The 11,867-nt window shown below is 33.6% G+C and overlaps 2 protein-coding genes across 2 annotated transcripts; one reads left to right on the forward strand and one right to left on the reverse strand.

Moving 5' to 3' along the window:
- The first annotated feature begins 3,015 nt into the window (after positions 1–3,015).
- LOC115976175 (F-box/kelch-repeat protein At3g06240-like) lies at positions 3,016–6,110 on the forward strand. The gene is made up of 2 exons (XM_031097318.1): positions 3,016–4,468; positions 6,033–6,110. Exon 1 carries the CDS (start codon positions 3,286–3,288, stop codon positions 4,462–4,464), a length of 1,179 nt encoding a protein of 392 aa, XP_030953178.1. The 5' UTR covers positions 3,016–3,285; the 3' UTR covers positions 4,465–4,468; positions 6,033–6,110.
- Positions 6,111–7,812: 1,702 nt separating this feature from the next.
- Positions 7,813–11,497, reverse strand: LOC115976176. The gene is made up of 7 exons (XM_031097319.1): positions 11,219–11,497; positions 11,041–11,102; positions 10,846–10,929; positions 9,231–9,285; positions 8,703–8,838; positions 8,283–8,333; positions 7,813–8,204 (listed from the first exon to the last, which is right to left on the reverse strand). The coding sequence occupies exons 1-7, from the start codon at positions 11,307–11,309 to the stop codon at positions 8,105–8,107; spliced, it is 579 nt and encodes a 192-aa protein (XP_030953179.1). The 5' UTR covers positions 11,310–11,497; the 3' UTR covers positions 7,813–8,104.
- Between the last annotated feature and the right edge of the window lie 370 nt (positions 11,498–11,867).

Genomic DNA, 11,867 nt, shown 5'->3' on the forward strand with positions numbered 1-11,867 from the left:
AGATGTGGGGGCTGCGTGAGGGACTCAAGCTGTGCTGCAACTTAAACATCCGCAGTCTTGAAGTTGAGATGGATGCCAAGTCCATTGTTGATGTGCTTCAAAATACAGGTTATGTTAATAATGTTATATCCCCTATTTTAGATGATTGTAGGCATCTGATCTCTCTATTTCAAAATGTCCGTATTAAGCATTGTTTCCGGCAAGCAAATCAATGTGTTGATGGCTTAGCTAGGATGAGTTTTAGTTTAAATGCTGATTTTCTTATTTTTGATAGTCCGCCTGTGGATATTATAGATGTATTTGAGGGAGATCTCAGTGGGAGGTCTTTCATTAGGTCTTGTACTGAACCTTGCTTTGGTTTTTAGTCTTGAAATGCTATCGTCTTTCATAAAATAAAAAAAATAAAAAAAAGACTATGTGGAAAAAAAAAAAATCTGAAGTATTAGTTATATACAACATTTCTCTCATATTGTGTGGACCCAATTCACACGTGGAATTTACACAATGTGATAGAGATGTTATATAACAAGTGGACTACTTTTTTAAAGGGGAAAAAAAAAAAAACGAATTGGTTCATTTATCAATTAGTACTATTATGAGTAAAAAAATAAAAATACACTAAATTTTATTATTATTTTTATATAATATTTTAAGTAGAAGATTGTAATTAATATGATATCATTTTTGTACGTGCCCAATTTTCCTCACTGGATTGGGCTTGGTGTTGGGTTCACAATTTATTTATGGTGGGTTATGAGTTTCCTACTACGGGTAGCTCCTAACCGGACTACTTAGCTATACTCCTTTGCCCTTGCGAAACTCTCCCCTCTCCTCTAAGCTTCTCTTTGTGGTTAGTATTATCTCTTGTTAGCTCTCTTTTTTCACTCAGAATGACCCACCCCACTCTCTACTCACTTCCCCTATTTATAGCTTAAGGTTGGTGGAGTGTTCATGATTACGTTCTGGTCTCACTCGTGTGGGTGGGGTTCGATTTGATTATTCCTGACATGGGATATGCTTCTTTGGAAATGGTGGGGATAACTTTGGAATTGGTTCTTGACTCCAAAAGGTTGCTCAGCAACAATATTCCCCAAGGAAATACCAGGCTGCCGAGTTCATGGGTTGTTCCAGGTAAATATAGCCCCCGATCAACCCATACATGGTCGGTATGGGCCTATCTACCATGCGATCAACTAAATAAGCCTACTATTGGATTTGGGCTTGAGAGTGTCTAAGTAATGTGCTTGGGCCAAAGCCCAATGCCCAGTGGGCTCGAAGCCTTATGTCATACAATTTTTATATGAGATAAGTTTATTATTAACATAATTTTTATTGTACATTGATTACAACATGATATTTTATCTTAATTTATTAAAAACATTATGAAATTTGTTGGGTATCAAACTTGTTTAAAATCATCATACACCCTTAATACGATGGTCACTCTACGAGTATAAATATTTGTGTGGTGTGGGAGGTAAAGACTGAATTTAAGTCTCTAGAAAGGAGGTTCACATACATGATATCTTATATTAATTGTTATTAAAAACATTATGAAATTTGTCGGGCATCAAACTTGTGTAAAACCACTACACACTTTTAGTGTGATGGTCACTCTACAAGTATAAATATTTGTGGGATGTAGGGAATAAAGATCGAAGTTTAAGTCTTTAGAAAAAGAGTTCACATACATATACACTTATATTAAACTAGAATGGAATTTCAATCTTGTATATATATATATATATAAAAACTTGTTTGACAGTTTTTTTTTTCCTTATCAAGACTGAGGTCATGCTAACGAGTGCCCTTAGAGTACTAATTAATAATCCATTTTAGAAAAGTTTTGATACCACTTTTATGAAAAATGAAAAAAACTGTCAAAGTATTAATTACTTTTTTTTTTTATTTCCTATAAAATTTTTTTTTAAATAGATTATTAACGAGTGCTCTAAATGCACTCGTTAGCCTTTCCCTTATTAATATATCTAATGAGATAAGCTTGAATATGTGGCACGTAAGCTTTCCTTTTAAAATAAAAAGATCACATGGACTTCACTTTTACTATAAAGCTAAAGTTACTTTATTATGGTAGTTTAAGAATTAATTATGATACCGCATTAAATGTCACGAATTTTTGTCACAATGACGTGATCTCTGTAATTAATTACTTATTAATTTTACTTAAAATTATCACTTTTTTTTTCTCTTATTATTCAGAGAATCCAATTCTGTATAATAGAAAAAGATGTAAAATTTATATAATTTTATCTAAAAATTACTCACATCAGTTTGTGTATAATTATTGGATAAATTTACAAGTTTACATTGATATTATTCATTTTGTATTTAATTGTTTATTTTTTATTTATTATATTAAGGGTGAAGGGAGAGCCTGAATGGTAATTGTTGTGTGAAGAAAAAAAAATTTAAAAAAATCAAGAAAAATTAATATTTTAATGAAATATAATATAAAATAGATAGTTTGATGAGATGTATTTTGAAAAATGAAATATAATATAATATTTCATTTCAGTCCATTAACTTTGTTTTCGTTCATTTCAGTTATCTAAGTTTCACAGTTATCTAAGTTTCAAATTTATTCAATTAAGACATTTATTAAAAAAATTTGAAAAAAAAATCTAGAATATATTTTTTAATCATTAATTGAGTTTTTTTAATTAAAAAAATTTGAAGAAAAATTTATAAAATTGAAAAATCAACTACATCATATAATAAAAGTTGATAGAAAAGTCTTAATTGAATAGACTTGAAAGTTAAAGGATTAAAATAAATAAAAATAAAATTAGAGGATTGAAATGAAATTTGAAAAAATTTAGAGGTTCAATTTTACATTTTACTCTAAAATAAATAAACAAAAAATATATCCTTATACTAAAATAGACATAAATTTTTGCACTTAGGGACAATTGTAATAAAAGTTGTGATATATTTATGTAATTATCAAATTTTTGTTCTTATCCGGTTGTCCGAGATAAGATCTTCCAAATCACCGCTGATTGTGCCAAATCACGGTATTTCCGTCTGAAAACGCTGCGTAAGATAACACTTTGAATTAATACACGACTCAGCATAGCGGTTTTCACGTTATCCAAAATCCCCCAATAAAAAAGGCTGCAATAAAAAGGCACTGTACAAAAAGTGATGTAGATAAAACTGGATTTGGATGAGATCACACCGGTACAGACAATGAGACAAAAACAAGCCCACAAACCTGTGTTCGTGTGAAGAAAGAAAGTCAAGAAAACTGTGGCAAACACAACAATGATGGTGATGACAACAAGGCATGCAAACAAGACTGAAGCCATGGCTATGTCTATGTCAATGGCTATTCCGACCCTTCCAAACGAAGTCATAGCAGAGATACTTTCAAGACTGCCAGTTAAGTCTCTGGGCCAGTTCAGGTGCGTTTCAAAGCCATGGCTTTCTCTTCTCTCTGACCCCCACTTCATCAAAATGCACCTTAAACAAAAACTGTCACACAAACTCTTTATGTATTTCATGTTTTGGCTCAAAATCCAATCTTTGGACTATGAAGCCTTAGTTAGTGGTGATGATGATGAAAAGTCTGCTGTAAAGAATCTTCAACTCCCAGTTGCAATGGGTTCCTTGCGTGGGGTTAGGATTCTTGGTTCTTGTAATGGTTTGTTGTGTTTAGGCATAGGTGACAATGGCATTATCATGTGGAACCCATGTATAGGAGAGTACAAGAGATTACAAGAACCCAGTGGATTAGGTTCCTATGGTTTTGGTTATGACTGTTGCAATGATGATTACAAGTTAGTTAAAGTAATTCCAAGAAATGGATCTGACGAGATTAGTGTGGATGTCTTTTCACTCAAAACCAATTCTTGGAGGAGCGTTTGTTATGGTGGTCATAGTTTTGATCTTCTTGATGATAGGGGGACCTTGTTAAATGGGTCTGTTTATTGGCAAGCAAAACGTGAAGATACAAAAGAGACAAAATTCATTATTGTTTCCTTTGATTTGGTGAAGGAGAAATTTCGTGAGTTGCCAAAACCTGATAGCAAGTTTGCTGAAGGGCCTTTGTTGGGTGTTCTAGGAGAGTCTCTTTGTGCATGTCGTTCTTTGTTTGGGAAGGATGTTGAAGTATGGACAATGACGGAAGAGGGAGCTAAGGTGTCCTGGATTAAATTCGCCACTGTTTCGCTAGAGATGGAGCCGGAATATATTCGTGAATATTCGGTACCATTATGCTTTGCAAAGAATGGTGAAGCGATAATGCTCAAAGGTGGATTGCAATTGGATGCCTACAATTTGAAGGAAAATAATTATAGGAGGATATACATTTCCCCTATTGGTCATTGTGAATTTGATGGGACTGTATATGTGGAAAGTTTAGTTTCACCAAATGCTTATGATGGTGCTCATTCGCAGTCTCCAAGAATTGGGGAAAATGCTCAAGAAAAGGTCGAGGAATAGCAAGGTAAAACATTTTATATTATGTTCTATCTCCATTTGTTCTTAATCCCATACTATGTTCCATTTCAATTTTCATAAATGGGTTTGGTTCCACTATTACTGATTTATTCTTCTATTTTGAGTGATTAAATAACTTTCTTGTCAAGTTTCCCATATACGACCGTACTTTTTTTGTTTTAAGCAGAATGCCCTGTTTGGTATTCTAGTTTTCCATAATTTTTTTAACTTTCAGAGGCAATTACATAGCACAGTGAGGGCCTTTTAGGTGTATCAAGATGAAATTACAGTTCACTACCTTATCAAGAGATTAAGTTGACCTTTGGTATTCATGTCACTTGATAAAATACTCAAGATGAAAAAGGTACATTGATCTTGAATTCAATGCGATTTTCCTCACCTAGCATTTGAGATGTTGGTCAGCTATGCAACCAAGTGGAATTTTAACTATTCATAAAATAAAATAAAAAGAAGAAGAAGAAAAAGAAAAAGAAAAAGTGGATTCTTAACTAGGTAGTAGATCAGGTCAGCATTTTTTTAAGTTTTTAATTCCAAAGGATTGTTGCCTTGTTTTTTTTTTTTTTAGCCTGACATGATAAAACCCTTCTTGTCTTTTAATATAACAGATGCTAGATGATATAATTGTGTGCGCGCGCACTTGCGCGTAGATGTACCTTCATTCACATGACTGAATGGCTATTAATTATTTGTTTTCTTCAGCCAACACAGCAATAATGCAAAAAGAGTAGTCACTGTGGTTATGGATAGAGGCTTTTGGTGCATTTTTAACATAGTGGCCTGCTGCAATGACCTTTATTCTGCAGTCTCTGGAAACCATCGATGGGTTAATGAGTTTAACAAGGACTTAAAAAAAAAAAATTAATTTATCAAAATCTTGTTTTTATTATGACTTTGTTCTCATGCTTAGTTAAACTAAGAATCTTTTTCTTATGAGCAAAGGAATATTGCATCAATGATTTTTATTTTGATCACTTTATTTTGAAGAGAAGATGCATTCATTCTATGTTCATACTTACCTATAGACAATGCAACGCATCCCACTTGTTCATTATTATGGCAGAAAGATGCTGCTATTCCATTTTTTACTAATTTTCTAGCACATGTTAGTAACTTTCCAAGTATAGATTAAAGGTACCATCTTATATGCGTTGTTATGGCATAGACGCACAGCTTAAACTTATCAAAAAGTGTGTATTAGTTGATCTTTCTTCTCTTTTTATCAGTTGAAAAAGAGGAAAAAGAATATGTGAATTGTAAAACAATCTCTAGGCAGATTTAGAGGTTTTAAAAGTTAATCCATGCCTTTTCATATAAACTTTTGAGATAAAGCATGATAGAAAGAAGTCTGTCTCCCTTATAGTGTTTTATATAGCTATTTATCTATCATTTCATAACTTGTTTCTTTTTGTTGTAATTACTAATTACATGCATAGTCTTATTTTTAAAGAAATCAGCCTGTCAAGTTTAAACTTTAAACTTACTCTGAACTTGAGGATTACTTCTTTTTATTAACATTTTTACCTTTTTATTTAATTTTCTTTTGGGTACAGGTTGGAGAGGTTTGACCTAGGTTAGCGTTGTTGGCAAAAAAGATGATGACGAAGAAAGATGATGACGAAAAATGCAAAGGAAGAGTGATTACATTTCACTGTAGTTATTGTACAGATTGAGCACCATTGAAGAATCTTTTATCTTTTTAAATAAAACCCTGCCCTTCATAGGCTGTATAAAGATTACATGACTTAGGCTAGAATTGAGTAGCAAGTTATTTCAGATATTTGCTTCATTAATCTTTAGATTGCTGGCTTTTGGCACTTTTATTTGGTTGTAGTTAGAACTAATTCTAATGCTACACAGTCTGATCGAGTTTTTTACAAAAATTCCACTTGTTTGATGGCTGTTTGGATTTGATGGCAGACCGATAAATACAAGTAAAGGATATCCGACTAAAATTTCATTTGGACTGTGTGCGTATGTCTTTTTGATGCATATTACTTACTTGCAGCTAGCTTTTGCTGGATATTCATTTTCTATTGGTAAAAAGTTTGCTGAACTGTCTTTCTTTTGCTCTCCTTTTGGAGGATTAGCATTGTTGTTGTCTTCATGGCAAAAAATGTGACATTCTTTGAGGCATCTGGACTACATGACGAACACAGACTCTCTAGACGTACATGGTGAGATGGCTAAAAATTTAGATGCATTCCAGATTATTTGACACCAAAAAAATTTTGTTGGAGGGGGTGGCTTTACTGGGAAAATGATCAAGTTGGCATTTTTTACATCTCATGAATCAATAATGTATTTGCCTGGAATACTTATTTAGGTTTTATGCTTTTTTCAAAATTTAATCAATGTTGAAAGATCAATGAAAAGACAGGATACTAAATGCCATGTCTGTGCTGTAGCAACACAAAATCGAAATGATTAAAAACAATAGCCAGAAAGGAAAATGTCAAAAGATGCTACATTGGGCTTAACATATGATTTGTAGACTAAAAAACATATCAGCTTTTCCTGAACATCCTTGGACTGGAATAACATCTATAATATATTTTTTTCTTTTTTCTTTTTTAAATAATTCAATATTTACAATAGGGTAGAGTGGATTTGAACTTTAGATGTTATGGACATATCAGAATGTCAGATAGAATATGAATTTCCTTGGTTCTGGTTCTTTTTTTCAATGTTGTCTAGTAATAAATAGAAACGGAGGAAATACGGATTCTACTTGAATATTCTTCCATATAGTACAATAATATCATTGAACTAGGTACACAGATCACTACAAATACATAATATTAGATATACGAACCCCTTTAAATACAAGAAGTTTGTGTTGCTGCCTATTGCCCAAAAGTTACTTCACCACAGATAAGGTTCATGGAGTCCAGTTTCATCCACTTTGCAATTAAGGACTGCATACCCGCCAAATGTTCCCTTGTTGCAGTGTCAACCATCTTTTATTCAAGTAACAAAGAGGGACCATTCCTAAAAGTTTTTACTTGTTTCTTTGTTTGTCTGCTTATGAATTTCTTGGTGGCCCATGTTTGGTACTCGTTTCTTCTGGTATGATTCTGGTTATTGTTTACTAATTTTGATAGGACATGTACACTGAGTTTATATACCGGTTAACAGAATTTTGTCATTCCAGAAGAAGAAACCGTATCTGTGGCCACTAAAATGTTCCCCTTTTAACTTAATAAGCCAATATATATATATATATATATATATTGTAGGTGTTCGAACATTTAAACAAAACTATGCCATTTAGTCCGTATTTTTGTCATTTTGAGAGAACGCAAGAGAGGCCAGTTGTTATAAACGACAAAAGAAAAAAATTCATCCACTCATTGATAATAACTAACAAATTACATAGACAATCTCTACTGCCAATAGTCTTCAATCACAAAATTTGTAAACAAAATTCCAGAGAAGTTCTATATACTGTTACACTATGATTTTGTACATTCCCATCAAGAACTTAATTAAGTATATGACAACAACAAACATCACCAATTAAGTATATGACAACAACAAACATCACCGGCGCACATATTCTTCGTCTGTCTCCTCTGTATTTAAAAACTAACTCAAACCCCACTACAATGACCAAAATTCCCTTTCAATAGGCTTTGTAAGAATACGTATAGGCTCGAAGCTTTCTTATTTCTTCTGATGACTCCAATAGTAGATGATCTACATAGAGACATACTCCAGCTCCGCTGCGATTCCATGCATGCGTTATTTCTCAGTGAAGACATTGTAACAGAAAAATGCTGACAAATAAGTTAATAACATACCCAAATGGCCCAAATGGAAGCCAGATAACATCCCACCGGAACTTTGGCAATCTACCACCCAAAGAAGTATCAAATAAGTAAACAGATCACTGCACTTAACATATTAGAACATCCAGCAGGATATAAACACTAAAACACACTTCACTATGTGAAGAGAATCCAAAGAGCAGAAAAACATGGCATCAAATTGAAAATGTAACCAGCAACTCAGGATAATTGCATCTGTACCATGTTAGAACAGGGACCAAGAAATTAAATAAAATAAAAAAATAAAAAAAGAAGAAGAAAGTCAGTGAAGCGAAAGAAATGAGGGAAGACAGAGGCCAAGAGATTTTATATCAAACATACTCCGTGTGTAATATATTCATAATATTATCTTGTTTGAGTTTGTGGAAAGGTAACTTTGAGAACTTGAAATACCTTAACATGTGATATAACCAGAAAATTGCCAGTATGATTCCAGCTAAGCACGAGTACCAAATCCATTGCCTGTGATGCTTTGAGTTATGAAGTAGCCCTATGATGGCAACTGAACATGCTAAAACAGCTAGCCAATCTGTTCAAATTTAAAACCAGTGTTATATCTGAAATGAATTTAACAACACCAACCGTGTAAAAAACATGACATCACAAGATTCACAACATCCGGTTTCAAAATTCCTCACTCCAAATGGAAGAAATAAAACTCAACTAATACATTGAAGAACATATAGAAAGCTGTTGCCTTGCCACCAAACAGGTACGTTCTCATGAAACAAAGAATTTGATTGATAAGCAAGACAAAGGAAGGTATTACAAGAACCATATATGCAAGGGCCAAAAATAAATGCTGATTACAGAAGACTAGCTGAACAGTTGATATTAATGCTACAATAGTCTAACAATAAATGACATGCAATCATCCCAAAATGAATGGAAAAAGAAGAAGATTGAAGTAAAAAAATGAACCTGCAGATATAACCATCCATGAGTCAACCTCCTCCATGAAGTAAGCATGATAACGCTGTTCATCAAAAAAGGTTAAACAATCAATTGAACAAACACAAATTTTGAAAGGAAATAGTCATGAGATACAGTATGCAATTACATAGCCCCAAGTCTAAACTTGATATTATTGGCTAATTTTGTTGTAATGCCACAAAACAGAAACAAACAAGCTCCATTTATCCAGAAAATTCGAGGAATTACACGTCTCAATTTTCTAGAGTTTTCCATGATGAACATAACAGCATTCTGCCAAGATTTCAGTATCCTACAATAGCTCACCAAAACATACTAAGCTCAAAATATTAGGATCAAGGATTAAGCTCATTCTCTGGTAGAATCTGGGCTAGTGTAATGAAGCTGTGATTGATCTCAGATGCTGAAAGCAGATGGAAGGAATGGAGTGATTGGGTTGTTAACGATCTAGTAGGGCATAGTCTTAGAGTTACCATTTGTAAGATAGCCTGGTGGGCTGCTGTCGATCATTTATGGCAGCAGAGAAATGCTATTGTTCATTCAAAGAGGATCAAGAGTGAGAAGCAAATCATCAAGGTTATTAAGAAGGATGTTAAAAGCAGAATAGAGAGCAAAAGGGGAGAAGAAGAATTAATTCTTAACAGGATAATGAGGATATTATGCTGCAAATGGGACATAAATCCTGCTATTCTTTGCAAAACTTCCTGAGCTCCTTTCTGTGTAGCTGAATAGCCTTACGGCTTATATTGGTTCTGCAATAGTTTAGGATATTACTGTAATTGTAGTTTAGAGCTGTGGCAGAGTACTTTGCTCTGTTTTTGGTTTCAAGCTTATGGCTGTGTACTGTGTTGGTTGGTGCAGGGTGATATAGAGGTGTACCTATGGTTTGTTGTATTTCTGGGCCTTTGGGCTCTTGGTGTGAACTCTTTTGTGAAATAATATTCAATTGATTCATCAATAAAAATATGATTAAGGACATCTCCAAAATGACTGTCTTACCTATTACAAATCACACCCTTACATTAAAAGTCATACCCAGTGCACAAAGCTCCCAATTTTTGTGGGGTCTAGGACAGGTCATGTTAGGCAGCCTTACCCCCAATTTGTTTTGAAGAGACTGATTCCCAACGTCCTTACATTAAGACATTAAGACATACATTATTTGTTCCCCTTATGTACAAGTAGGCCCAAATTCCCCCTCAATGAGTAGTTTTCAAAAGGTGGAATTTCTCACATTAAATGAGAGATAAATCATAAATGGAATTAGTTCGAACTCAGGACCACCTTTTTTTCTACCATAAAAATTACCACTACAAAGTAAAATGGAAATGAATTAATTTAATCATTCCACCATTAATCTAACAAATGTCACAAATTCAGTAAATTTAACACTTTAGATAATATAACCAGATAACTGCACGGATAATTTAAAGAGGTAATAAAATGGTGATAGTTGATAATGTGACAAAATCCAACCAACTTAATTCAAAATAGATGGATAGAATTTTAGAAACTCCATAATGGAATTAGCCCCAAGAAGATCTAATTCGTCTAATACTACTAAGCGAAAACTATGGAATAACAATATTAAGGATTTCCGTACCAGTTCCCATGGAGATGAAGCTTGCTGGAAGATAGAGTACAATAGAAATACCGCAAAACAAAACAGCATTGCTGCGAACACACCCTGCCAACAAATCCAAAAAATAAAAATAAAAAGATTTCATTTTCGAGCTAAATAGTAAAAAATAAAGTGGAACCCATTTTGTTGCTTGAGAAACAAGTCAAATATAACTACCCGCCATAGACGACTCTGTTGAGCATGTGTCTTTTCAAAGGATCGAATCATCTCCTCCTGTTCTGCAAAATTTTTTAAAAGAAAAACAAGATTTCCAGATTCAAACTTTGAATTTTCTTTTCTCTACCTTCGTTTTCTCAGTAACCAAACACACAGAGAGAGAGAGAGAGAGAGAGACCTTGGGTGTCGATGGGGCGAGAATCGTCGAGAGTAGGGAGAGAGAATCTATCGTCATGAGAATTTCGCCATTTTCTCGTCAGCTTATTCATGGTTATCCTCCTCGACCTCGACTGTCTCTGTCTCTGTCTCTGAACCGCGCGTTTTCGTTGTGGCCGCTGAGAGAGCTTTTCCCCTGTTCGGTGCCCGAGAAAGTTTAAGAAACAATGTCGGGAAAATGTTGGGGAAAGGAAAATTGTGTTTTGTTTGTGTGACAGAAACAACGTTGACGCTTTCCCATCTGTTGTTTTAACCGCTTCGGGAATTTGACCTGAGTTCGTATTCGCATCATGTTTGAAATTCAACCTCAATTTTTGCCAAGTCATCAGTAACAAACTATGGAATTAACGAATGTCGTTTTGGTTAGGAATTGTTCTTTTAACTTAATCAATAACATTTTTATAATAAACTATAAGTGGACCTAATCAATAACATCTTGTAATAACCTGCCACATAAGATTTGTTGGAAAAATATTATGTACGTAGCATTTTTCTATTTAAATTTAAGGTTTAATTATTTACAATGGCACATATTTTGTTTGTTTTATTTCACTGTGAATTTGTCACAGTAAACAAAAATTGTGAATACTATGTATACATGAATTATTTGA

This window comes from Quercus lobata, chromosome 2, assembly GCF_001633185.2.
Source record: "Quercus lobata isolate SW786 chromosome 2, ValleyOak3.0 Primary Assembly, whole genome shotgun sequence".
NCBI classification, from domain to species: domain Eukaryota; kingdom Viridiplantae; phylum Streptophyta; class Magnoliopsida; order Fagales; family Fagaceae; genus Quercus; species Quercus lobata.

Bases quoted from the DNA above. Each gene is read 5' to 3' on its own strand.
- LOC115976175 (XM_031097318.1), top strand. From the start codon at position 3,286: ATGATGGTGATGACAACAAGGCATGCAAACAAGACTGAAGCCATGGCT.
- LOC115976176 (XM_031097319.1), bottom strand. From the start codon at position 11,309: ATGAATAAGCTGACGAGAAAATGGCGAAATTCTCATGACGATAGATTC. The intron at 11,103-11,218 runs GTCTCTCTCTCT...AAAATTTTGCAG, and splicing joins TCGCCCCATCGACACCCAAG to AACAGGAGGAGATGATTCGA. The intron at 8,839-9,230 runs GTTCATTTTTTT...AAATTTGAACAG, and splicing joins ATGGATGGTTATATCTGCAG to ATTGGCTAGCTGTTTTAGCA.